The sequence below is a fragment of the Cupressus sempervirens genome, chromosome 10 (assembly GCF_028749045.1).
Source record: "Cupressus sempervirens isolate cs-2001-9-10 chromosome 10, ASM2874904v1, whole genome shotgun sequence".
Taxonomy (NCBI): domain Eukaryota; kingdom Viridiplantae; phylum Streptophyta; class Pinopsida; order Cupressales; family Cupressaceae; genus Cupressus; species Cupressus sempervirens.
Genome location: NC_143127.1, coordinates 52,757,578 through 52,781,082, shown reverse-complemented (window position 1 = coordinate 52,781,082; position 23,505 = coordinate 52,757,578). Strand labels below are relative to the sequence as shown.

At 38.2% G+C, this 23,505-nt stretch overlaps 1 protein-coding gene across 2 annotated transcripts in view; it reads left to right on the top strand.

Annotated features, from left to right (window-relative positions):
- RAP74 (transcription initiation factor IIF subunit alpha RAP74) overlaps positions 1-23,296 on the top strand; it is a 49,001-nt gene extending 25,705 nt beyond the window's left edge. For both annotated transcript variants that reach the window (XM_089804566.1, XM_089804565.1), the window contains exons 6-10: positions 2,688-2,803; positions 4,052-4,192; positions 21,996-22,211; positions 22,353-22,580; positions 22,875-23,296. In XM_089804566.1, coding sequence (XP_089660692.1) covers positions 2,688-2,803; positions 4,052-4,192; positions 21,996-22,211; positions 22,353-22,580; positions 22,875-22,964 — 791 coding nt within the window. In that variant the 3' untranslated portion in view covers positions 22,965-23,296. The remainder of the gene's footprint in view (positions 1-2,687; positions 2,804-4,051; positions 4,193-21,995; positions 22,212-22,352; positions 22,581-22,874) is intronic.
- Positions 23,297-23,505: the final 209 nt, after the last annotated feature.

Genomic DNA, 23,505 nt, shown 5'->3' with positions numbered 1-23,505 from the left:
AAACAGAAGAAGCGGGTGAAATAAAGATGAGAAGTCAGTATTGAGATGCAGTATGTAATAAAAATAGAACTTTTAAAAATGTTGGAAGTGAATAGAGCATATGAATAGATAGAAGTTGAAGAAAAGAATATGCATGGAAGATAAAGTATTCATTTGGATGAGTCGAAAAGGAAGTCAACAGATTAAGGATGAAATGTAATAAAATTGAAACATATGAAATGAAAATCTGTAGTCAGGAAAAAAAATCAGAGAAGTAGTGTGAGAGGTTTAAGAAGAGGATTATATATATAAGACTGATTTCAGATTGAAAAGAATATATTCAGATTTGTGAAGAAAAAAAAGGAAGGTGTTAGTGTTGAAGATAAAGATCTACGCAAATATAAATAGAAAGTGTTGTGGGCTAAAGATCTCCATCATCGTCAAGGTGGAAAAGAAGTTTGTGTGTAGTGGGTCTGTGCTCACGAAGATAGTAGTGGGGGTTGTTGCTTCTAGTAGGTCGGAGCCTACGAAGTATGGGAGTCGGAGCTTCCAGTGAGTTGGTGCTGATAAACATAGAGGTTATAGCCTTTAGTAGGTTGGAGCCTACAAACCATTGTAAAAGAACAGTTTATATAAGAAAACATTTATTTGTCGTGGTTTTCTCCCGCATGGGGTTTCCACGTAGATTTTGTGTTATTGTGTTCATGCGCATAATTGTTCATTTTAACATTTGAAATTAATTGTTTGGATAAAAGTTTTAAATTGGGAAATTTGTTATTATACTGATTCACCCTCCCCACCACCCCGCTCTCAGTATAATTGTGTGCTCTTCAGGGCATGGTGGCTTAACCATTAGAGCATATTTGTCCCAGAATCACGAACCTTTTTACAAATTTGAAAATTGATCTTTTAGCAAATTATATTGGAAAAGATTTCCACCATGATTTGAAGGCTAGAGTTCCAAGTTTTAGAAATTAAGCGTGCAGATTAGCAGGGCTTGACCAAAAAAAATTGAACATGCAAGTCAGGCCTAGTTAGACTATATTTCCTGTATCTATTAAACATTCTTCCCAAAGGATAACATAAAGTGAACTCCTGTAAAGAAACAAGATCAAATTGCTGCATCTGGGTCTTGAGCACCTTAGAAGTCTCGCACTTTAGAAGGTTCAATTATGGAAGACTTAGTAATGTTTGAGTTTGCTAGTAAAACGCTTGAGATTATGGGGTGAGCCCGAATTGGCATATTAAACCCCAAAGCATTTTGAGATCCAGTTTCTGGGCCTGACTTGCAATGTGTGACAGTATTGGGTGCATGAACCGTATGAATAGTTGGGTCCTAGCTATGGTCTATAGAGGTATTTACAGATTTGATAGAAGTGTCATGATTGGTGTTTTCACAAAGGCAGTTGCACCATCAGTATGAAACTCTCTAATGCTCATTAACAGAAATTTAGGGTTTGACATAGAAGACATGGGAGAAGGACTAGTAATCATAATATTTTAATGAGGCACCTTACAGGTATTGTAATTTTATTTATAAGTTGTATTTGAATTTCCTTTTATGCGATTAACATTTAATTTCTTGTCATAATCTTCAATTGGCACAAACATTTTACAATTACTTCATAAATATGCATAAAGAAAGGTCTTTCTGAGTCTTTTTTCCCCTTTGCCTATCCTTTACCTTCCCCAATTCAAATTTTGCACATAATTTTGACTCTATAACTCCATGCACTGTTCTTTGCTACTCTCACAGGGAATGTCATTGTCAGCATCCACTTACAGCTAAATAGCTGTTATTGAGATTCTCATTTTAACAACATCATGTTTGAAGATTAGTCTTAGTTACTGCAGCCCAACTTTAGTGCCTGGAGGGTTGAGATGGGATTCTTGATGGAATGTGCAGTCAAATATTTAGAGTGAACTAAAGTTGGCTCTACTAACTCTAATTATTCTTCATATGTATGTATGCATGCATGCATGTGTGTGTGTGTGTCTATCCATATGTATGTATGTCTGTGTGTCTGTATGTATATATGTCTGTGTGTATGTGTGCATGCATGTGTGTGTAATTGTGTATGTGTGTATGTTGTGTGTATGTATGTGTCTGTGTCTGTGTGTGCTTGCGTGTTGTGGCTTTAAAATGACTATTTCTGATCAAATCTATTCTGATTTGGTGATCAAAATCATGGAATTGAACTGGCAGTCTTTTAGTTTTCAAAACGATATGAGAATTTGTTCATCTTTCTTAGTTGTAAAGTGGTGTATACAACGATACTAGCACTAAAATGGATGCTACAGTCTGTACACATGCATTCACTTGTCTGCGGTGACACAGACAGACCCATATATATGCATGTAGATAAAATTATATGGCAGCTATGGTGAACATGGAATATTTGAAATCATACTGGAGTTCATTATGGGGAAGAGAATTAAGTAAATTGAATGTCACTGAGTTCTGGGATGATTTATTTGACATTACAAGCAATATAAGATTTTTAAGAATGTAAAGAGACACCAGAGGTATGTAGAGTGTCCTGCATTGCGAGGTTTTGAATATAGTTCACGAACTACACATGCACAATTTCTCTAAAGAAGATAATGATTTTTTGTTGCTTTGCTAAAGATCTTGAGGTGATTCCTCAAACTATAACTTCAATCCCATATGACTTATTTTTCTCTGAAGATAATCATTTGGTTTTTAGGTGATGATTGGGAGCATGAAGAAATATTCACAGATGATGATGAAGCTGTTGGAAATGACCCTGAAGAAAGAGATGAATTAGCCCCTGAAGTTCCAGCCCCACCAGAAATCAAGCAGGTTTTGTTGCTCAACTTTTATTGAGGACATCCTTTCTATTATCTATTAACTAACTGATTTTGTTTATGATTTAGCTTTCTGCTGATGCAACCGGTTTTAATAATTATACTTTACTAATCATATAAAACAATGTCTGGGAATTGTGTTATTGTTGGGAACTTGGTGGTATTAATGTAGATCATTGAATTTATTAGTTGCTTGACTTGTTATTGAACAGAGCAGAGAATTACAGAGATAAATGGAATATCTGTTAGTGCCCACATATGACTGAATGGGCAACAGTACTGTACAAAGGATCAAGTTCAAAGAAATAAAAAATAGTAGCAAAATTAGGTCAAGAACTAGAGATTGAAGAATGCTATAGCTCAAGTTCCCTCCACAAGGGAAAGATGATATACATGAATCTTTAGAACACTGAAGATGGTCATTGGAAGTTTACTGATTTTAATGCCAACTGTGTGTTCTCTGGCCTCCCATGGTCAATAAGTAGTTTTCCTGGGATTATGCTAAGTAGACCTTTAAATCATTATGACGTTAGAGTTTATAGACTGTCTTCTTACAATACATTATCCTTTAGCTAGACACCTAATTATCTTTTCACATCAACTTACTGAAACATGGATAGTTGACTCTTCTACACACACACACACACATCCACATTAGCAAATAGGGGCAATGCATGCTGAGTTCTGAACGTGATTTTTTGTGATGATAAGCATCTGACAATACATCTAGACCAAAGCGTAGCAGGTCAAGGAGAAGTTGGTAAAGTGTTAAATTTCCCACTAGTCATCATCTTAGCAGTACTAGCAGCCAGGCTAATATGAGGGACCTATTACTGGAAGGAAATGAATGTCAATTGCTAAATCTCTAACTAGTCACTATATTATCTATATTAATTGTCTTTGTGCACTTTCCTAAGGTTGAAAACTGGATGCATTGAGCTATAAGGTATAAGTTCAATTGGTTTTTATTGTTGAGAATCTTGTTTGTGTGGGCCTACTTGGTGGTATTGAAAATATTTGAGTGAATCATGGGAGTCCACAAATGGTGAAATTTACCTTGAATCTTGTAATAGAGGTTGCACCAGAAGATGCAATGCTTCTTCCATCATGGGTCCAGATTGCATATCTTAAGTTCTTATGGTAAATGGCTGTAGTTTGTTAAAGTGTTAGTAGATAATTGATTGCAATTTTTATTTATTGAGGTTATGTTATTATTGTATTAATGTACATTTTGACGTTATAGGATGAAGATGATGAGGACGGTGAAGGTAATGAAGAGGAGGGTGAAGGTCTAAGTAAATCTGGAAAGGAGTTGAAGAAGTTGTTAGGAAGACAATCTGGTTTAAATGAATCAGATGGTGAAGAAGATGACGAGGATGAAGATGTATGCTTTTGCCCTTCTGGTTCTGAGTGTATTTTCATTATTTTGCCAAAACTTTTATCCTAAACATTGCACATTTAATTTTATGTTCTTATATGGAAATGGATGCTAGAAAACATTACTGCTAAGGAAACTTTAACATTTTTCATTTAGAAGATGCTCCAAAATAAGGGGGTGATATTTTCTTGCTAGTTAATTAGTGATTACTAGTTGCTATTGTGATCAAGCAATTCAATCTGTATTTCTTTAGCAGGACTGACAAAATACATGATTTATTTGAAATTATAGCAGGATTGTATGTGCTACTATATTGTTTGGCTTTCACATTTAGTTTAGTCTTTAATTCTTCTAATCCAAGGTCCACTTGCAAATATTAAAACACTAAACAGACAACCCAAATGGTTGGCACATTCATTCTCTGGTAAGTGAGGCAAGTCATTGGAAATATCTGATTGTCATTGCATTCGATAAGTTAAAACCCACTCAGGCTAAGCTTGCAAATGAGGATTTAAGATTTATAAAAATATTTGGGACCTACTGTCGGCATTACATTCCAGGCTCATCTATGAATAGAATGTTTAATCATTGGACCATCCCATGCCTCAACTTTGATTTCCTCCATATCCCTTAGTTCAAAAGAAAAAACATTCTTCGTTTAGAATGGTAAAGTTCTAAATCTTTTCACCCAATTTTGGCAATGGTATACTGTATCACATTCTAGTCAAATACAATTTTAAATTAACAGTCCCCTACAAGAGTGTCACTCTTTAATTACATAACCTCAGTAATCGACCCCATTGTCTTAATATCAAAATCACAGTAGTGAGCATAGCACATTCCAACACTTCAAATCAAAGGTCTCCATTCACGACATCAATTAAATGAACACAGTATTGTATGGACAGAGGGAGAAAAAAATGTACCTGGATTCCTGACTGCCTTCCTACACCTCTAGTGCCACACTTCAAAGATGGTGTCTTCTCAAAAAGACACAGCAGTAGCAGATATTGAATAGGATGAAATCGATGCCACTACTACTTGCTTCTTTGTTTGGGAAATGCATTTATTTTTCTCCAAATCTATCCATTTGTTTTAATATTTGATAAAAGTGATACACTTTTTGTTGCTCGTCTGAGCCAATTCAGTATGAAGCAACATGTCTTGTCAGAATAATGACATCACATTCCATGATTTCGTGATGAAGCTCTTTAGTCAGAAATCTTCCACATATCTATGTATCAGAGGCAATAAATTCAGGATGATTTATCAACTGATTCCTCTAAAGCTAGGCATTCCTATGCACATAGTGATGCAAAACAGAGGGTAATCTCATCGAGAAATACATGAATGCCAATCTGTATAATGAGTTCCTCCAGAATCTTTAACATGCCTCCTAAGGCTTGCAGAAGAAAGGAAATTCTAAGAGACACAAGATGCAGAGCATTGAGAACACAGCAAGGATGCAGCATTACAAAGGAAATACAAATCAGAGATAGGTGTCTTCACAATCTCAACACTCATTTGAAGATGTACAAAAGAAAAGGAAATCTTAGGCACACAAGATGCGCAGCCTAAAGAACACAATGAGCAGTGACAGCACTATGGAAAAAGCACAAACCAAATATGTGGATGAAGAGGAGCTACTATTCCTTTGACAACTGTTAAGTTAATCTATGTTGTCAGTAAAATCTATACTGTAGCCGATGGGTAGAATTGTATCAGAAAGGGCGTGTGATGGTTGAGTCACCCCTTCGGGAAGGTATATATACATCGTCCGAATCAACTATTGGAACATCATTATCATTGTAATCATTGTACTTGGAGTTGCATACTGCTTATATGAATAAAGTATCTTGCTCTGTGTTACATTCTAATACCTTAATGCAATAAGTATCTGTTTACCCTATACAGTAAACATTTGGTGCCATTGTCAGTCAAACTTGGTATAGGAGAGGTGTTATGAAGATTATTGCCACATCTGCTTAATAAAGATAGGAATAAAATAAAAGACAAGGATGATATATGCACAACACGGGGAGCATTAATTTTAGCACAACAGGCGGAGTTCAGACAAAAGTTTCAGTAGCTTATTGATGGACACCGAGGGGTTGAAGGAGCACTAACGGAGGGAGTGCATTCACCTAGCAAACCAAGGAGTGCCAAGGAATTGCTCGAAGAAACACGACGGAGGTTGAATTTGGTGGAAGAGACAAGGGAGGAGTTCCTTAACTTGTATACATTGAGGGTAGAGAACCCGAACGAAAGAGAAGGTACCCGCATTGCTCGAAGTGCCAAAAGAGCACGAGCGTGGGCTGAACTCTTCGTTCCAAAGACACCTAACGAATGGATACAGGTAGAGAATCGAACAACTTCGTTTGAAGAAGATCCCTTCATACTGGGTAGGGCGGTTGTCCAAAGTAGTGTAGTTGTGCAGAACGTGGGTACTCAGAACAACTCAAGTACACAAGTACCACAGATTCAAAAGAAATTAGTAATGGTAGGACCAAACGAAAAATTGTCGAAGTTTAATGGCAATGAGACGGCTGATCCAATTAGACACTAAAACATGTGAAATGATTTGGAGGGTGAACGATGTAACGGATCAAGATGACTAGATCCGATAGTTTCCGACGACCCTATGGGGTGTAGCAATTGATTGGTTTTCGGAGGCCAATCCTCAAAAATTAACTACATGGTCGAACATCAAGAAAGAATTCATAGTAGAATTCCAACTATCGAGGGATGATAAAGAAATAGTAGCAGCAATATACAATACGAAACAGGGAAAGAACAAAACAATACGTGTATATGCAAGAAGGTTGAAGGAATTGGTGGGGAAAATGGAAAGCCAACCAATTGACGGATTAAAGAAAAGATGGTTTGTTGAAGGACTACGACCAACATTGAAGAAAAAAATGAAAATTGTACCTCCAACATCATACATAGATGCATATAATCGGGTGATGGATCTGGAGATTGAGCAGAAAACAAGCAAAAAGAAGAAAAACAAATCGTTGAACTCAAACGATTCATCTTCTGAAAGCAACATCAACGATGAAGAGGCAAGAAAGAAGGTTCGAGCATTGCAGAAGGACATGTTACGGATGATGGAGTTCAAAAATCTGAAAAAGAATCCTGACCCAATGAAAGGGGAACTGTGGTGTACGGACTGTAAGGAGGGCCACACAAAGGGCTCTTGTCTGAAGAAACAATTTTGCGATATCTGCCAAATCGCAGGACATTCCACCAAGGAATGCCCGTTCAATATGAAGACGAAGGGACATTAGCAAGTGTTACGTAGGAAGTGTCCACCGCAAGAGCAGGAACGAAAACGAACAATGACACAACTTCAGGAGGGTATCGTAACAATAACCGACGCGGATGAGGCGGTAACAATAATAATAATAACAATAATGGAGATCGAAGTTGGATGCAATACGATTCAAGTGGACGACCAATGATACAATGCCGTGCGTGCAACCTCTGGGAACACTTTGCCAGAGACTGTGCCACGAAGGGAACACCATGAGACCATGAGGATTTGAAATGCCCTAAGCAAGGGGTGAACTTGTTAAGTATTGAAACATGTGAGGAGACATTAGCCATCACTCATGAGCAAGCAAAGAAGGCAACGTATCTAGATGTAAAAGATGAAAAGAAAAGGTTGCAGCAAGCACGAGAGAAATTGTAAAAACAAATGGAAGCCAAGGAATCACAAAAAAAAGTCATTGTCGGCACCTCAAAGAGGAACCTGGCAGAACAAAATATTATACGACAGGTAATGCAAATGGAAGTTCCTATGAAACTGAATGACCTCCTTTCAATGCCTTAGTTATGAACTGCGATACTGAACATGACCACTCTCAAAAGCAACGAAAGAGATAGGAAAAGATGGTAGCGGAACAACTGTGACAGACCCAATGCTACTAGCACTCACTATGGGAAGACATCCTACAGTAGTAGAGATGGGTATCCTCGGAACCATTCTTACGGACACAATTGTCGATGAGGATCAGGAGTGAATATATTATAGGAAGATGTATGGAAGAAGTTGGGACAACCTACGTTGTGGCCCTACATTTCAACTACTCACTGCCGATCAGCACGGGATCAAGCCTTTAGGGACCTTGATGGCACAACATGTAACCATCGAGACAACCATTCTTATTGGATTTCGTGCTCATATCGTTAAAAAGGAAAGAGTACGACGCCATCCTCAGACGGGGCTAGTTGGTATAGGCAAAGGTGAAACATGATTGGAAACATAATACTCTGTCCATGGAAGGAAAAGGCCGAAGATTTGTGATCGACTTGCACACAGATGATAGGAGAGGAGGCAACATTGTCGTATTTCGAAGGCGAAGGTGGAGATGATGAGGAGAAGAAAAGAATGGAACCTGATGAAGAGGGAATATTGAGATTGGAAGGAGGGTCTAACGATGATGACATGGACTCGGTGAATGGCCTACTCCATTGGCAGATGGAGGACTACAGACACTTTTCGGGCTGTAACATGTTAGGGGTCGAAGATGGAAAAGAAGATAATGAATTCCCAAAGGAGTATAGAGAAGTGAAGGAGGGAGAACAGATAGATGAAACGCTTGCGCATATGTTTAGTGAAGACAAACCTATTAAGTATGAAGAACCTACAGTAAAAATGAACTTAGGGGATGAGGCTAATTTGAAAAATATATTTGTGGGAGATGAGTGGAATCCAGTCCTGAAAGCTGCAGCATTCAAAATATTCATCGAATATAAGGATGTATTTGCGTGGATGTATAAGGACTTGAAAGGGGTACCGTCGAAACTATGCATCCAACGTATACCACTGATAGTAGTACCTATATGGAATTGGTTGTACCGGATGAACAGAAACTATGTCGTACGAGTCACTGATGAAATCAATTGAATGCTAGAAGCAGGCATTATTTTCAGGGTGCAGACAAATGAGTGGGTATTTCCGATTGTGATATCTTTGAAAAAGGAAACCACACAAATAAGAATATGCGTGGACTTTCGATGCCCTAATGCAATAATGATCAAGGATCCGTTTCGGATACTATTCACCGATAGCATTTTGGAAGAAGTTGCGGGGCACGAAATCTATTCATTCATGGATGAATTCTCTAGATACAACTAGATATCCATCTTGGAAGAAGATAGGGTTAAAACAACCTTCATAGTTGAGGATGGAGTATATGCCTATGATAGGATATCGTTCGGACTGTGTAATGCTCTGGCAACATTTTAGAGAATTTATCTTGTACAAATTTGATAAGATGTCAGTCGGGAATTTCAAGGCATTTTTGGATGATTGGTCAATATTTAGTGCGGAGGACAAGCATATAACCGCACTCAGAGAATGCATGGAAAGATGCAAATGGGCGAAATTGGCACCGAATCTAAAGAAGTAAAAATTCATGGTATTGCAGGGGAAGCTATTAGGGCACAATATGCAAAGCAGGATTAAAGATGGATCTTGACAAAGTCCGAGTAGTCTTGGAAATGCCCTCGTCGACGGATGTAACAAAGGTAAAATCGAAGGACTGAAAACTATATAGCCTTCGAAGGACTGAAAACCAAACTAGCTACAGCGCCTATCTTGGCTTATTCGAACTGGGATAAGGAGTTTCATGTTCATGTTGACGCGTTGAACTATGCAATTGGAGCAACGTTGGCACAAATAGGTGACCACGGATTAGATCATCCGGTGTACTTTGCGAGTAGACTACAATCTAAAGCGGAGAAGAATTACAGTACTACAAAGCGAGAGCACTTGGAATGGTTTAAACCGTACAAAAATTTAGACATTATCTACTAGCGACACTATTTGTATTTTATCTGGATCATCAAGCATTGTTATATCTAGTAAACAAACTGATCATCCAGGGAAGGATAAGCAGGTGGTTATTACTGTTATAGGAATTCACATTAAAAATTGTGGTATGACCTGGAAAAAGTCATGTGAGCACGGACCATTTATCAAGGATCAAATTAGGAGAAGGAAGTGGTCGATACAGTGAAATGGGTTGGGCCATACAAGATTCGTGAAGTTGGTGATAATAGAGCAATAAAACTATGGACGATTGACGGGAAGGAAGTGGCCGATACAATGAATGGGTCGAAGCTGAAAGTCTATCATGAAAGAAATAATGTGCTTCTGTGGACGAACAACTCAGAGAAAGTATTAAAATAATTAGAAATGTATATATGTAAAATAAATAAGTGTAAATAATAATAAAGAATGTATAAGTAAAACACACTAAAATTTTCTTAGTACGACCATAGACAAAAGCAAGAAAATAAGAAGCTAAAAGAGAAAATTATAATTGGTTAATAGAGCAATGCTAAAATTGTAAACTGAAGGCCATATAATGCACCATATGGTCAAGGAATTGTTTGCAAGAGATGATTGTATCGTACGACTTTGATAAAGCATGTGTATTGAGTGCAACAAGAGATTATAGCCATCGTAAGGCCCGAAGGAGTAATGAGCATAAAGAGGTTTTTTTGTTTGAACAATGACACAAAGTACCATACGACAATCACAGTGCCATTGATTGGGCATTGTACGGTCAAAAAGATTGACTAAAGAAGGTGACCGTATGACCATACGATAACAGGGAAGTCATAGCATGAAGCAACCAAGAACATCATCGTATGGCTTAATGAAATCGCAATTAAGCTTGGCAAATGGACATCGTACTGTTATAGGGGGAAAGTAAACACCATACAGCCTCGAGAGTAACCCAGTAGCGTAGCAGAAGGATTGCCGTACACCATATGGTAGGAGTTGCATAGAGCATCATCACATGCTTTGTACGACCCATATGGAAATTGCAACATAAAAGCCAACTGCATGAGCAGACTACTATGGATAGGAGAGATTATATATGGACATATGATGAATTAAGGCGCAAGTTCCATGACATTACATACTGTACGGATTGCAAAGGAGAATCAATGTTGTCTTTGTACGATTGTACGACATACATATAGAACAAAAACACCATCATACGCCATTAAGAGGAACAAGGGATCACTGTACAACAACATAAACATGAAAGCAACACCGTACGACCAAACCAAATAATAGAGAAAAACAGTAGAAGGTTATTGTATGGTGTACGGATGTAGCAACAAGGTAAAGTGAAATCATACTCTAAGGTACAAATAAGTAGATCTGGAGGCAGTGTATGGTCCTGGCAGAGAAGAACACATCAGTGCAAGAGCAGTGAGGGGAGGAGCCATACAGATCTGTACGGATGCCAAAAGATAGTAGAAGAAACCTTCAAAATAAGTTATATGGAAGTATTTAGCAACTGACCTAATGGTTTGTGCTTTGTTCACACAAAAAGACAAAAGAAGCAACAATTATGCAGTCAGCGGGAAAGAGGGCTTGGAAAAAGAAGTTGGAGGAAGATACAACGACTGCAACCATGAACAAAAACGTGAAGACCTTGACGTCAGGAGTAAGTGTTATAGGAGTCACAAGCACGGAAGCAAGTAAAAAGAAAGGCAAGCAAACAGCGCAACCGACTGCAACTAATAATCTCACAGCACAAAATGTCTCGTTTGAGGGTTTGAATGGAGCATAATGCAGGAAATGGTGGTAGGAGATACCTGATAAACACCTGTGAAAACCAACATTTGGAAGACATAGGTTGAATGGGCAATACAGATGCCTGTATCTTGCATTCGAGACTACGAAGGGTTTTGCGCACAATGATAGAGACATACGATAGGTTCTCTTGAACCAATTCGTTCGCCTATCTGGAACACAACTTGGTAATATCATTCAGACCAGAAAACTTCACACCGGCATTCGAAAAACTTGGTCATGCACAAGGTGGAAGGAAAATCGACAACAAACTGAAAAGATTGTGTCAAGAGGTGAAGTCACAACTAGTACAGTTGATATGTGGGGATTTGACACAAACAGAGAAAGAAGCCCTCTTGGACACGTCAAAGGGTAGAGGATTGAAGAAGTCCTACATTCAGGAAGGTCATTGGCGTTGTTTTATGGGCTTAGTAAAAAGTTGCCTCACAGGATCCAGGCGCATTTCAGACATTTCATTCCCATAGGTGGCGATGATGAACGGGATCCTACATGGAAGAGTGTACGATTGGGTTGCACTATTGGCAGAAAGGATGTATGAATTTATAACATTGCAATATAAGACGTTCTACGTGCCGCACTACGCAATCGAGTTGTTCTTGGAGGAAACAACACGAATGATTCCCCATGATAGGCTGGAGGCCAAGCCTGGGCCACTTGCGCTAGGCGAACCCCCTATCATGGAGTGGAGACACCTTGATACACTTGGCAGCAAGACTAAGTTCAGACAAAAATGACTAAGACCAGATGGAGGAGATACTGATAGTGGTCGCCAGGAGACTTCTTTAGACGAGAGTGAGACTGACGGGGAGGACGAAGAAGAGGATGAGGAGGTAGAAGTGATTACATTGACACCATTAAGATTTGTGCGGCCTACACTCTTGGCGATTACACACTTGGCTCCAGTAGGTACACACGACATTCCAGGTTTTGGTTAGTTCAGTCAGCCAGTGGTGATGACTTTGGCTACCGCGATTCAACCAACTACAGACACTACCCATTCCAGAGGCCATAGTCGCAGCAGCGCTAAAGTCACATTTGTCACCAACGACGACAGCTGTTTCAGAGGTAACAATGGGGTTTCCAAAAGGGGTTGTCGGAGAGACTTTGCCAGTCGTACCAGAGGTAGGGGCTGAGATACTTATACCGGATGAGGAAACAAACACTCAAGGAGGAGTGATGGAGATACCGGCAGGTGAGGGTTTGAGGATGTAGGGTGTTCATTTGGATGTAGTGGGCACAGATGCAGTTGTTACAGTAGATGCAGCATTGCTAGCACCGCCTGGGGAGCCAGAGAGAGAGAGTAGAGCTCAGGGGTTGGGCACATACTTGAGTATGAGGTTTAATAGTATACCAGCCCCACGGGCAACTGACATCCTCACGCTTGTGCAGGAAGTAGCCCTTGAAGGAGATCCTCTACAGATATAGGTGGAGGAGAGTCACCCGACACAGACCAATGGGAGTCCATGAAGAGCATTGTTGAGCGGATGGCGGAAGCAATGGAGACGACCATGGGTGCCCAACAACAACCTACAGTAGGGCCAGAGACAGTGATGGGAGAGGTTATGGAGACATTCCTCGCTGATGTAGCGACTTGGGCTCATCAGGTGGTGGCCTTTGTACAAACACATGCCTCGGATTGAGTGGTAAAGGAGCTAGAAAACATAATATCCTTATGAGAGTAGGATGTTTAACGACCTTTACAGTTTGTTTTGAGGAGCGCTGATGACCAAGTGTAGAGATTGTGGAGATGCGCCAGGATTGGGCCACTACAAGGGAGACAAGTATGGAGAGCCGCATAGAGGCTCTCATTGAGAAGATAGTCCAGATAGACAAGGATGCTTAAGACCGGGTAGCGGCAGAGGGCTCGGGAGGAGTCAACTACTAGGGTAGCAGCGATGAAGGCAGAACTAGCTATAGAAAAATCAGCTTGGGAGTCGGAGAGAGCAGCCTGGGAATCTGAGAGGATAGCCTTTTTGGCCCAGTAGAGTCAGCTACAACAGGTGGCAACGGAGAAGGATAGGAGCTTGGAGAGATTGTTGAAATGATGCAAACAGCCTTGGAGATTCAGGTGGAGGCTGAAGTAGATTTGAAAGTACAGACTAGACAAGTGCGTGAGCTATGAGTAGAGTTGGACGAGCTTAGAGCACGGAAGTCTACTTCACTAGGGACGCATCCCTCTTCCTAGTTGTAAATCTTGATGCAATTAGTTGTTTTGGTTATAGTTTGAGTTTGTTGTGAGGGTTGTCTCTATTTTGTCATCCGAAGATGACTTCACTTTTTGGGGGGATGATGTTGTCGGTAAAATCTATATTGTAGTTGACCGGTAGAATTGTATTCGAAAGGGCACGTGACGGTTGAGTCACCCCTTCGGGAAGGTATATGTACCTAGTCTGAATGAACTATTGGAACAACATTATCATTGTAATTGTTGTACTTGGAGTTGCATATTGCTTATATGAATTTAGTATCTTGTTTTGTGTTACATTCTAATACCTTAATGCGATAAGTATCCGTTTCTCTTGTATGGTAAACAATCTACAGAGTAAACCCCTATTAAGAAATTAAGGTAATCTCTTCCATAACCCCACTCTCTTGGATTACAACAATTCTCCATTCAGTGCTTTACGGAGTGAAGGTGATTGCTCAAGGTCAACCCAAGTGTTTAAATTTTAATCCAACCTCTCCTAAGAAGAGCATTAAGAGAGATTCAATTCGCCATAGAGTGTCGTACATCCCAAATTTTCAGGACCATCTTGCTATGGTGATCTATGGCACTCCCCAAACATACCTTAACCCTGCAACTTCAACCCCCAAGAGCTACTTAATAGGTCCTACCTGAGAGGGACCTCATCGAGGTTCAAATATCTTCAATACCATCAATTTGTTGAACATCCTTGTGTATCTGACTAATAAAAAGGCAAATTGTATATGATATTTAATCAACAACAAAGTAACTATTTGAGAGGTCCTTAAGAGGCCAGAAGTTCTATCGGAGAATGCGTGATGGTCTATTGAAGCTTCTTGTTTTAATGGTCTACATCAATAGTATAATTGCATCCTTCATCTTTGAAGGGTCAAGGACAACTCATCAGTTGCCTCTTCTATTACTCCGCACACTTTCAAGAACTTGCAAGTAGAGTTGGAGCAACCGATACCATCCTTACTATAATGTCCCCATTTTTAGGAAGCTCCTGGAGTTGGCTTGGTCAGTTCACTGTCGCGACCCTCGTGAGCTGACAGTGGGATTTGAGGGTCTCAATTGTGGGGTTATAGGCTTTCTAGTAGCCTATGCTGTGTTTTGGCTCCATTTGAGAGACTTACTATTTATAGTAAGTCAAGTTGTTGGTTCCGATGAGTTCAGTTGAGTTAGAGGAGTTGAGTGATGCTCTCAGTTTTTATTTTTGGCTTCTGGTTTGGGCTCCAAGAATCTTGGAAGGAAAGTCTATCTATTGTAAGTCACTCCGTCAAGTTCACGTTCACTCATCATCTCTCTTCGTCAAGATTGCTTTGGTATTGTCAGATTTCGATTCTGATGCTTCTTTAGTTGTTTTCACAAGATGGGTGAATTATAATTAGTATTCATCTAAATATGATGAGGTTGCTATTTTTGTTGGTGTTGTATATTAATCACCTCAGTATCATAGTTCATTGGAACCGGGATGAAAAGTTTTAAATAATGGGCATAAGAAACAGTGGCCTTGTGTGTCAGAATATTATGTTATGGTGGAAAAGGTCATTTTTGGAGCCAAAAGCAATTAATAAATTATATTATAATGGCCCTTTTCATTATATTTTACTATTATGTGGAGGAAGCTTCTTAAGTGAAGTTCTTTTGGGAAACTTGTGCCATTTGGAGATTATAAATATGAGGCCATTTGATGGGAAAGGCATTCGATTGATTATTTGCTTTTGTTGCCTATGAAGAATTTCTGAGTTGTTTGTAATTTGCCCTTGCTGAAGTATAAGGGTTTGGATTTGAGAAGCACCTGGTAATTCACAGCTGAGGTATTGTGAATTAATTCTGAGAATTGTTATAGTCTGAATTCTGGAGTTTTCCTTCTGTTTTGACTGTAGTTGGGAGACATTGTTGTGTGGGGAACTTAATTGCATTTCAGCCTGCGAATTGGGAAGGGTTTGTGGCATCATTACCTAAGCTAAACCACTACTAGCATGGATATTAATTTGTGCAAAATTGCAGTCATTTCTTGATCCAGGCGTGAGCTAATTGGAGCTGTTGTTATCAAAGTACACCTGCGAGTTGGAGTTTGGAGACGCCTGTGCATATTTCAGAGGCTGCTGTTCATCTCTAGAGCAGCAATTGGTTTGTTTATAATCTGCAAACATGTCTATACAGCCCACTGTTATAATCTTGGAGGCCTGCAATTGTTTCCTTGGTGGCCTGGTTCAATTTCTAGTGGTTTGCGATCAGGTTTGATAGTCAAGGAAAATCCACCATTATGCTTAGTTTTTTTTATCAATTAATGTAATTTTCAGTACATGATATGAGCAATTTAATTGCAACATCAAGCTTTTGTTAAAAATAGATCAATTCATTATTTTTTTTCAGAAATAGTGTGAAGCATTTATATTCTAAAAACACTAAAAAAACAAACATATACATTCCAATGTCATATACAGTTATAACAGACTTGTGCGCCAAGTGTTTGACGAAATGTGAAACCATTGAATTGTGAAGAAAATTGACTCACATTGGAGAAACAACAATCAATTAGCTAAGCCAATGCAGCACCAACACATGTCAAGGGATGGGCAATCCCTCACCATACACCCGTCATAGATCAATAGAAGCAGAAGGGTGAATGCTCTCAAAGCCTTTTCGTAGGAAGGAAAATTTGAAGGTCAAAATGATTGAATATGGTCACAGTTGATGGCATAACTGTTGTGTACAACTTGTGTCTGCTGGGAAACACTGTTCTTGATCAGATGCTAACAAAAATTGTATTTGACTCACTTCTTTCTTTTCATATTAAAATAGATGCAAACTGGCTATAGTAGCTTTGTATACTGCTGCATTTTCCCTCCTCTAGTTGGAACCTCCCTATCTAAGGATTCTGACTTCGTTCAATGCTGTTTGCTATAAGTAAAATAATGTTTCTTGTTATCCAAAAGCAACGTGATAGATTATAATGCATTAATGGAAGAGAATGAGAGAGCTAGAAATTGAACTAGATATTATCCACATGATGTTTAACTTTATATGATGTACTGAAAATCTCTAAGAAGAGAGGTAAAGCTACAATTCTTAAATCTTGCACCCTTATACATTGCATTTATACAGAACTACATACAATAAAAAATGAAGAGACATTGGTAGAGAATGAAATGGTTCATCTTATGGTTACTGGAAAATCTGTGCTACATCCAAAAGATTGACATGAGATGGCAAATTGGGAATGTTGCTGGAAGATTGTATTCACTAGTCAATTTGTTGTGGCCACGACTTTTTTTTATTGCTCCTATATGAATAACCCTGCTTTGGAGATAGGAAAAAACCAGGCCAAGCAAAGTGGCATCACTCGACCAACTCATTATCTGGATTTTGGTTGTTTCTTCAGTTATTTATGTCACGGCCTTTCCAATTTGTCCTTTTATAAAATACATTAAATCAGTTTTCTGGACAGTAACAATTGGACAAATTGTGTCCTATGCTTCAGACACCGAAGAAGTGTGTTTGAGGAATTCATTTGATAGCTGCTGGTCCAGTGGATGTTAGCACAAAATAAATCTAGGTAGTTTTTTTATGGTAGTCTGTAATTTCAGCGCTGTGATGTAACCTTGTGTGATGCTTAATAATACTGATCTGATCAAATTGCATCATCTTTTCATCAACATTGAAAGATAGTTTGCAAAGCGTTTCATATTCTCATTGGTTGTTATATTATGTGTTGAAAGGCACTACCTCCTGGTATATGTTAATATTCTAAAGAAAGTAATTCGGCTCTTTGCCATCTACAATAAAGGTAACCTTCCCATAAGTCAGAAAATTATGTTATCACTTGCATCTGTTCATGGATTCTTGCTACATTAGAATTCTAGCCTTCCTACGATTCATTTCTGAAACACAATGAACAAGGACAATTTTTTTTTTGTGTAGAACACAATTATTCTTCTGGGGGTTACGGGATTGGAGGGCGAAGAGGCAGTCAAAGATGCAACTTTTTGATCCTTTATTCTAAGTTACTGATCTTGGTTCTGATAGGTGTTCAGGTTTGGGTTCTGGTACACAGGTTTGGCAAAAATACGTTTTTGCTTGAGTTCTGGTTCTGCATATATCTATCTATCATTCCATATACATATTGATATATTATAAAATATTAAATTTATATGTACATCATAGATTCATAAATGTAATATGTTCAATGTTCATTCATCATTGGTTCAAAACTTCAAACATAAAATAATAATAAAAGTTAAAAGCATGATACTCATAAATCCATAATTGCCAATAAAGTTATAAACCAGCGCTTGCACCAAGAACAGGTGCAAGGATATAGCCAACAGTTGCATGCAGTCAAACATCTCCGAAAGTAGTGTATTCCAATAAGTCGAGGTTTACATCTAATTAGAGCACATTAATAGTGAGAAGAAACTCTTATCCCGGTAAACCAGAGTTTTAGAACATCTCCGGAAGTAGCGTTTTCCATGAAATTGGTGTTTACACCTTATCATAGTACACTAACTGTAAAAATGCCTTTGCCCTACAAACCCTTATAAGTTCTGAAGGTTGTCCTGTCACACAAATTCCAGTGGCACTTTTCCCTCTCCTATTGTATGGCAGTAAAAAACATGCCCTGATAAATGGCTTTTCCTCCTTTCACCTGCAAGTTCCAGTTCTTACATTTATAAGTTTATCTGATTCCCTGGAATCAACTGGATCATGAATATAAAATATATAAGCATCAGTGTTACACCAGTACAAGGGTACTTCAGGATGGCGGGATGTGGGCGCGAGTTTCTGGGATGCGGGGAAATGGACCTCATTTTCGGGATGGCAGGGGAGACGGCCAGGGGATGGCGGGAATGGGGGGACGGGCCAGAGAGGGGTGTTGTATAGTATACATATAGAACTTGAAATGCTAGTTATGAAATGATGTTTCAGTAGTTCACTAGAACATACCAAATTAAAATGCTTGAACATAGCAAAATTGCAACATGAATTAGAATTATTGACATTCAACATAGTAATGTATTACATAACCAATAGTAACATTCAAAAATCAAAATTCAAAAAGAAATTCAAGTACACATCCCAGTGGCGATATGGTTGCGGAATGGTGGAGGTGGGGGTGCTTGTGTACTCAAGTACCTGGTGCGAGGAGGTCTCGGGGACAGGTACTTCAAGGTTTGGGAGGGAGGTGTGAGTCTCCAGGTTACACTGATAAGAATTTTTCTACTGATGTGAGCTGTTAATCCAAATAACAGTGCAACAGACTTTTTTTATTTGTTAACTCCCCTTGTTGAGTAGCCTTCAGCCAAGGATTGATTTTGGAGTTCTGCTATAAAAGTTGCAGTGATTTTTTATTTGATCTCATTTAGCCTGTAAAAATTTCTTCTGGGATGTTTTATTATGGAATATTGTATTTTTTTGGAGCCAAAAATGTCAATGGCAAGAATATTTTGGATCTAAGTTCAGCACAGTAAGGCGGGGTTTTATGGAAGGGAGTTTCTTAAAAATGAGAATTTCAGCTAGTTGAGACTTTTGTCAAATATTTTAAAGATATGAGAGTGAGGAAAAACAGGTTTATCATCTTTTTAAGACTGTCCTTGTGGGTAGTATGTCTTTTACTATGGACTTTCCAGGAACTCGGTATCACAGAGCTCTTGAAGCACGCTAAAAGATTGATGGAATTATGTGTTCTTTAGTAGAGAAAAGAAGAACAATTTTGAGTTCAGGAATGAAAAGTAATGATGATGATGATCTGCTGTCCACCTTGATTGGATTCAGAGATGAAAGGGGGAGGTAGTCATAGAGAAGGAGATCGTTGATAACTTTATTTAATACTTCATGCTTATTCACCACCTCAGCTGTGTGCCAAACAGAGATTACATGTTTAAACCACACAAAATGCAAGAATTGGTGATCAAATGACATTTACACATGCCAAAAATAGGTAGATATAAAGCTATGCAAAAAACAATTCAACACCAAATAGTGGAGGTTTGAATCCAAAATAGTGCTGAGTCAATGCCAAGCAGAGCAAATCATAGCCAAAAGATTCTAATCGATCCAAGCAAATTCTAGTGCCAAATTTTCAAAGCCCTGTGGCAGATGTGAAGGTTGCAGGGGAATAAAATAAAGAAAACATAGCATAAAACAACAATATGCTACAGCATACACAGATTGAACTGTATTATTAAACACTTGTAGATACAAATAATGTATGCAACAACATATAAGAGAATTCTGTTCTCAAGAAAAATCACTTTACAGATATACCCAAAGATACATATGTATAGAGAACATCCCTTCCGATCATGAGCAAAGGTTGTTTAGTTACTTGCATTACAGAGTCAGTAAAAATCAGAATCCATTTGCAGAGTTCAGGCAAATCTGATTGTGGACAGCTCAGATTGTGGCAGTGAAGATGGCAACAAATCAGATAACAAATACCTGCCGAAATGTTTTTGGTGAAAACATGATGTTTTCTCGGCTAGGGTCCTTTTCACATCTTTTTCTGTAGTCATTAAAGTTTTTTGATCTTGCTGGGAGCCGTAACGTGGTTTCCAACTGATTTTGCCGGTTGCATGAGATGATTCTAGCAGGGTTCCCCACATGAAAAACCCTATCGGCTGATAAAATACCTCAAATATCATATTAATAATTTGCACAAGTCTCGAAATGTCATTTAAAAAATGAAATCTCAAATTACAAGCCAAATTTCATATTCAATATTCAAATTTATATTTATCATGATCATGGGAATCAAGGTCAGCATTTGGTTCAAGTTCATTTGAACCACCATTCATGCCATTTGCAATGTGGGGCCTGTTTTTAGATGTCCACAGCCTTGGAAGTTGCAACTTCTTCCAACTAGGCATATAGTTATAGCCAGATCATTGGATGGAACCTTCAGGCATAGCTTCTTCATTCGCGATAATCAGTATAGACTGCAAAGCTCAAATACAATATGACAATTGAACACAACCAAACAATTTTCGGTTTGTGCAGGTGACAGAACCAAATCTTCACATTACAAAACTTGATTGTGGCATATTACTGCTTCAATTCTTGAGCCCGATAAATAAAAGTTCAAACATAGTGCTCTGAAGATATATAAGCCAAGTCCAACACCTTATGTGGGCAGAAATATACCTGATCGCCATGAGTATTTATATCTGATAAATGAGCCATGAATAACAAGAGGCATATGAAGAATGCGAACCTTTCCTTTCTCAGCAAAACCACAGGTTTCATCTGAAATACTTGTACAACCATATATATATTGCTGGCCATTTTATGTGAATGCAAAGTTCAAACTTCAGATTATAATATCCAGTGCATTGGATATATGGTGATAAACAGAGAATGATGCTTACATACAGTTGCCGTGATCATTGATACTTTACGACACTTTCTGAATTCGAAGTATTTCTTATTAACACACTATCATGTTATAAACATGTCTGAGAACAAACAGAACTAGACAATCTAACATCATCCTGCATTGTCTTTGTGACATCAATAACAACTTTGGCTGATAATATGATAAATAATGAAAATTATGGAGTATGCTTTACTTGATCCAAATATTGTCATTTCCAATACACAGATCTCTTGTAGCCATTCTTTGCTTATTGATCTCTTAAAATACGTTCCCATTCTTCAGAATAAAAGTGTACACCAATGTTGTCTTCGCTTGCGGGATGCAGTTTCCAAGATCTTGATGGCTTGATATTTATATGATTGCAGCAAATAAATGTATTATTCATTTCCCCCTGGCCGTTTGCATTTGTTTGTTATCCTCATAGTCTGTTACATCTAAACCACAATTCAAAATGTCTGTTCATTGGCTTGAAATTACAATGTAGTGAATTTGGAACTTTCAAACATTAGATACTTTAATGTTTTTCATTTAACTTTCCTCTGATGATCTGTATGCAAAAGTAGTGCTTCACATTGAAATTGCTAATATTTAATTTCTTATTTTTTCCCTTCAATGACAGGTAGATGATGAGATTGGTTTATCACCAGTCTTAGCCCCCAAGCATAAAGATATCCCAAAAGAGGAGCCTGTAGACACCACTCCCACTAAAGAGAAGACTCCAGCATCTGCTCGTGCCTCACCAGTAACAACTAAATCAGCTAAAGGAAAGAGGAAGTCAGGTAGTGATGATGCAAAGCCAAGTGGATCTGTATCTACAAAGAAGACAAAAACAGAGGTAAGTGATCACTTTTCCAAGGTACTTAACTAAAATATTCTTAATTTCATCTGGAATTTTAAGACTCTGTTAAACTTTCAACAGTTCATTTGTTATTCCTAGATGTACCTGCCTGAATAGCTTAAGTTGAAAATGTAATAGGATTCAAAGTCCACTACTCAAGCAACCATTAAAGATGAAAGTATAATTGCAACAAAAAATGTTTCACCATCTGGAAAACAAGTGATCCCAAATTCTAGCAAGGCCACTGGTGCGCAGGCAACAGGACCAGTGACGGAGGAAGAAGTACGGACTGCTTTGCGGCAGATGGCTCCAGTCACTACCCAAGAGCTTGTAGCAAAATTCAAGGCCAGACTCAAGACGCCAGAGGTTTGGATTGTATAGTTTATTAATTTATTCTAATAATGGGGAATTGTCATAATTGTCAAGAAGTAAATGGAAAAAGTAAATCCAACTATATTGTTCAACTCTAATTTTTAATCCTCTCTCATAATCTTTACTATTATACTGCAAAGTTTTTTCCCATAAGAAGGTTGCATTAAGTATTCACTGGATATGTTGGCTTCTATCTGTAAGTTTAAAGAGAGTGCAGGATACCTGGTATGTCAGTTGCACCAATACTAGACTTAACATGTTTTTTTCTTTACCCTATTTGTAATACAGGATAAATCATCCTTTGCAACAATATTGAAGAAAATTTCTCGCATTCAGAAAACAAATGGCGCGAACTTTGTTGTATTGCGAGATAAGTGAAGCTTCTAGTTGAATTAAAATGTAGCTGATTTCTCCCATGTGGCACTGCTACAAGCTAGGCTTGGTAATCTTGTGGCATCATCAGTGCACAATCATTGGATTCAAGGAATTTGGATGGGTCTCTTACTTTTGAGAATTGAATCTGAGATATGTAAGTGTATTTGCAATGGATTTGTAGTACCATGATTCAGTATAATTGGTAGTGTAATTAATGCATTAAAATATGCTAGGTTATAATTAATATCAATATATTTTAGAAAATATTAAGGTATGTTGTACTACATTTTCCTGTAACCCTGTAAGATTTTAAGGTATGGATATTATTTTTTTTATGTTTGCACTGTTTAGAATCACACTTAATGATCCATCGAGTGAGAAAAAAATAATATAGTAGATTGCAAATTTTGGTACTTAAAGAGGGAGGAGAAGTTTGACTTTGAGAATGAGAGCCCTTAGAAAAGAATGAAATGAAAGATTTTTAATGACGTCCACAAGACCAATGGTCTATTGGACCAAAAAAACCCTTAGTTAATCTGCTGTG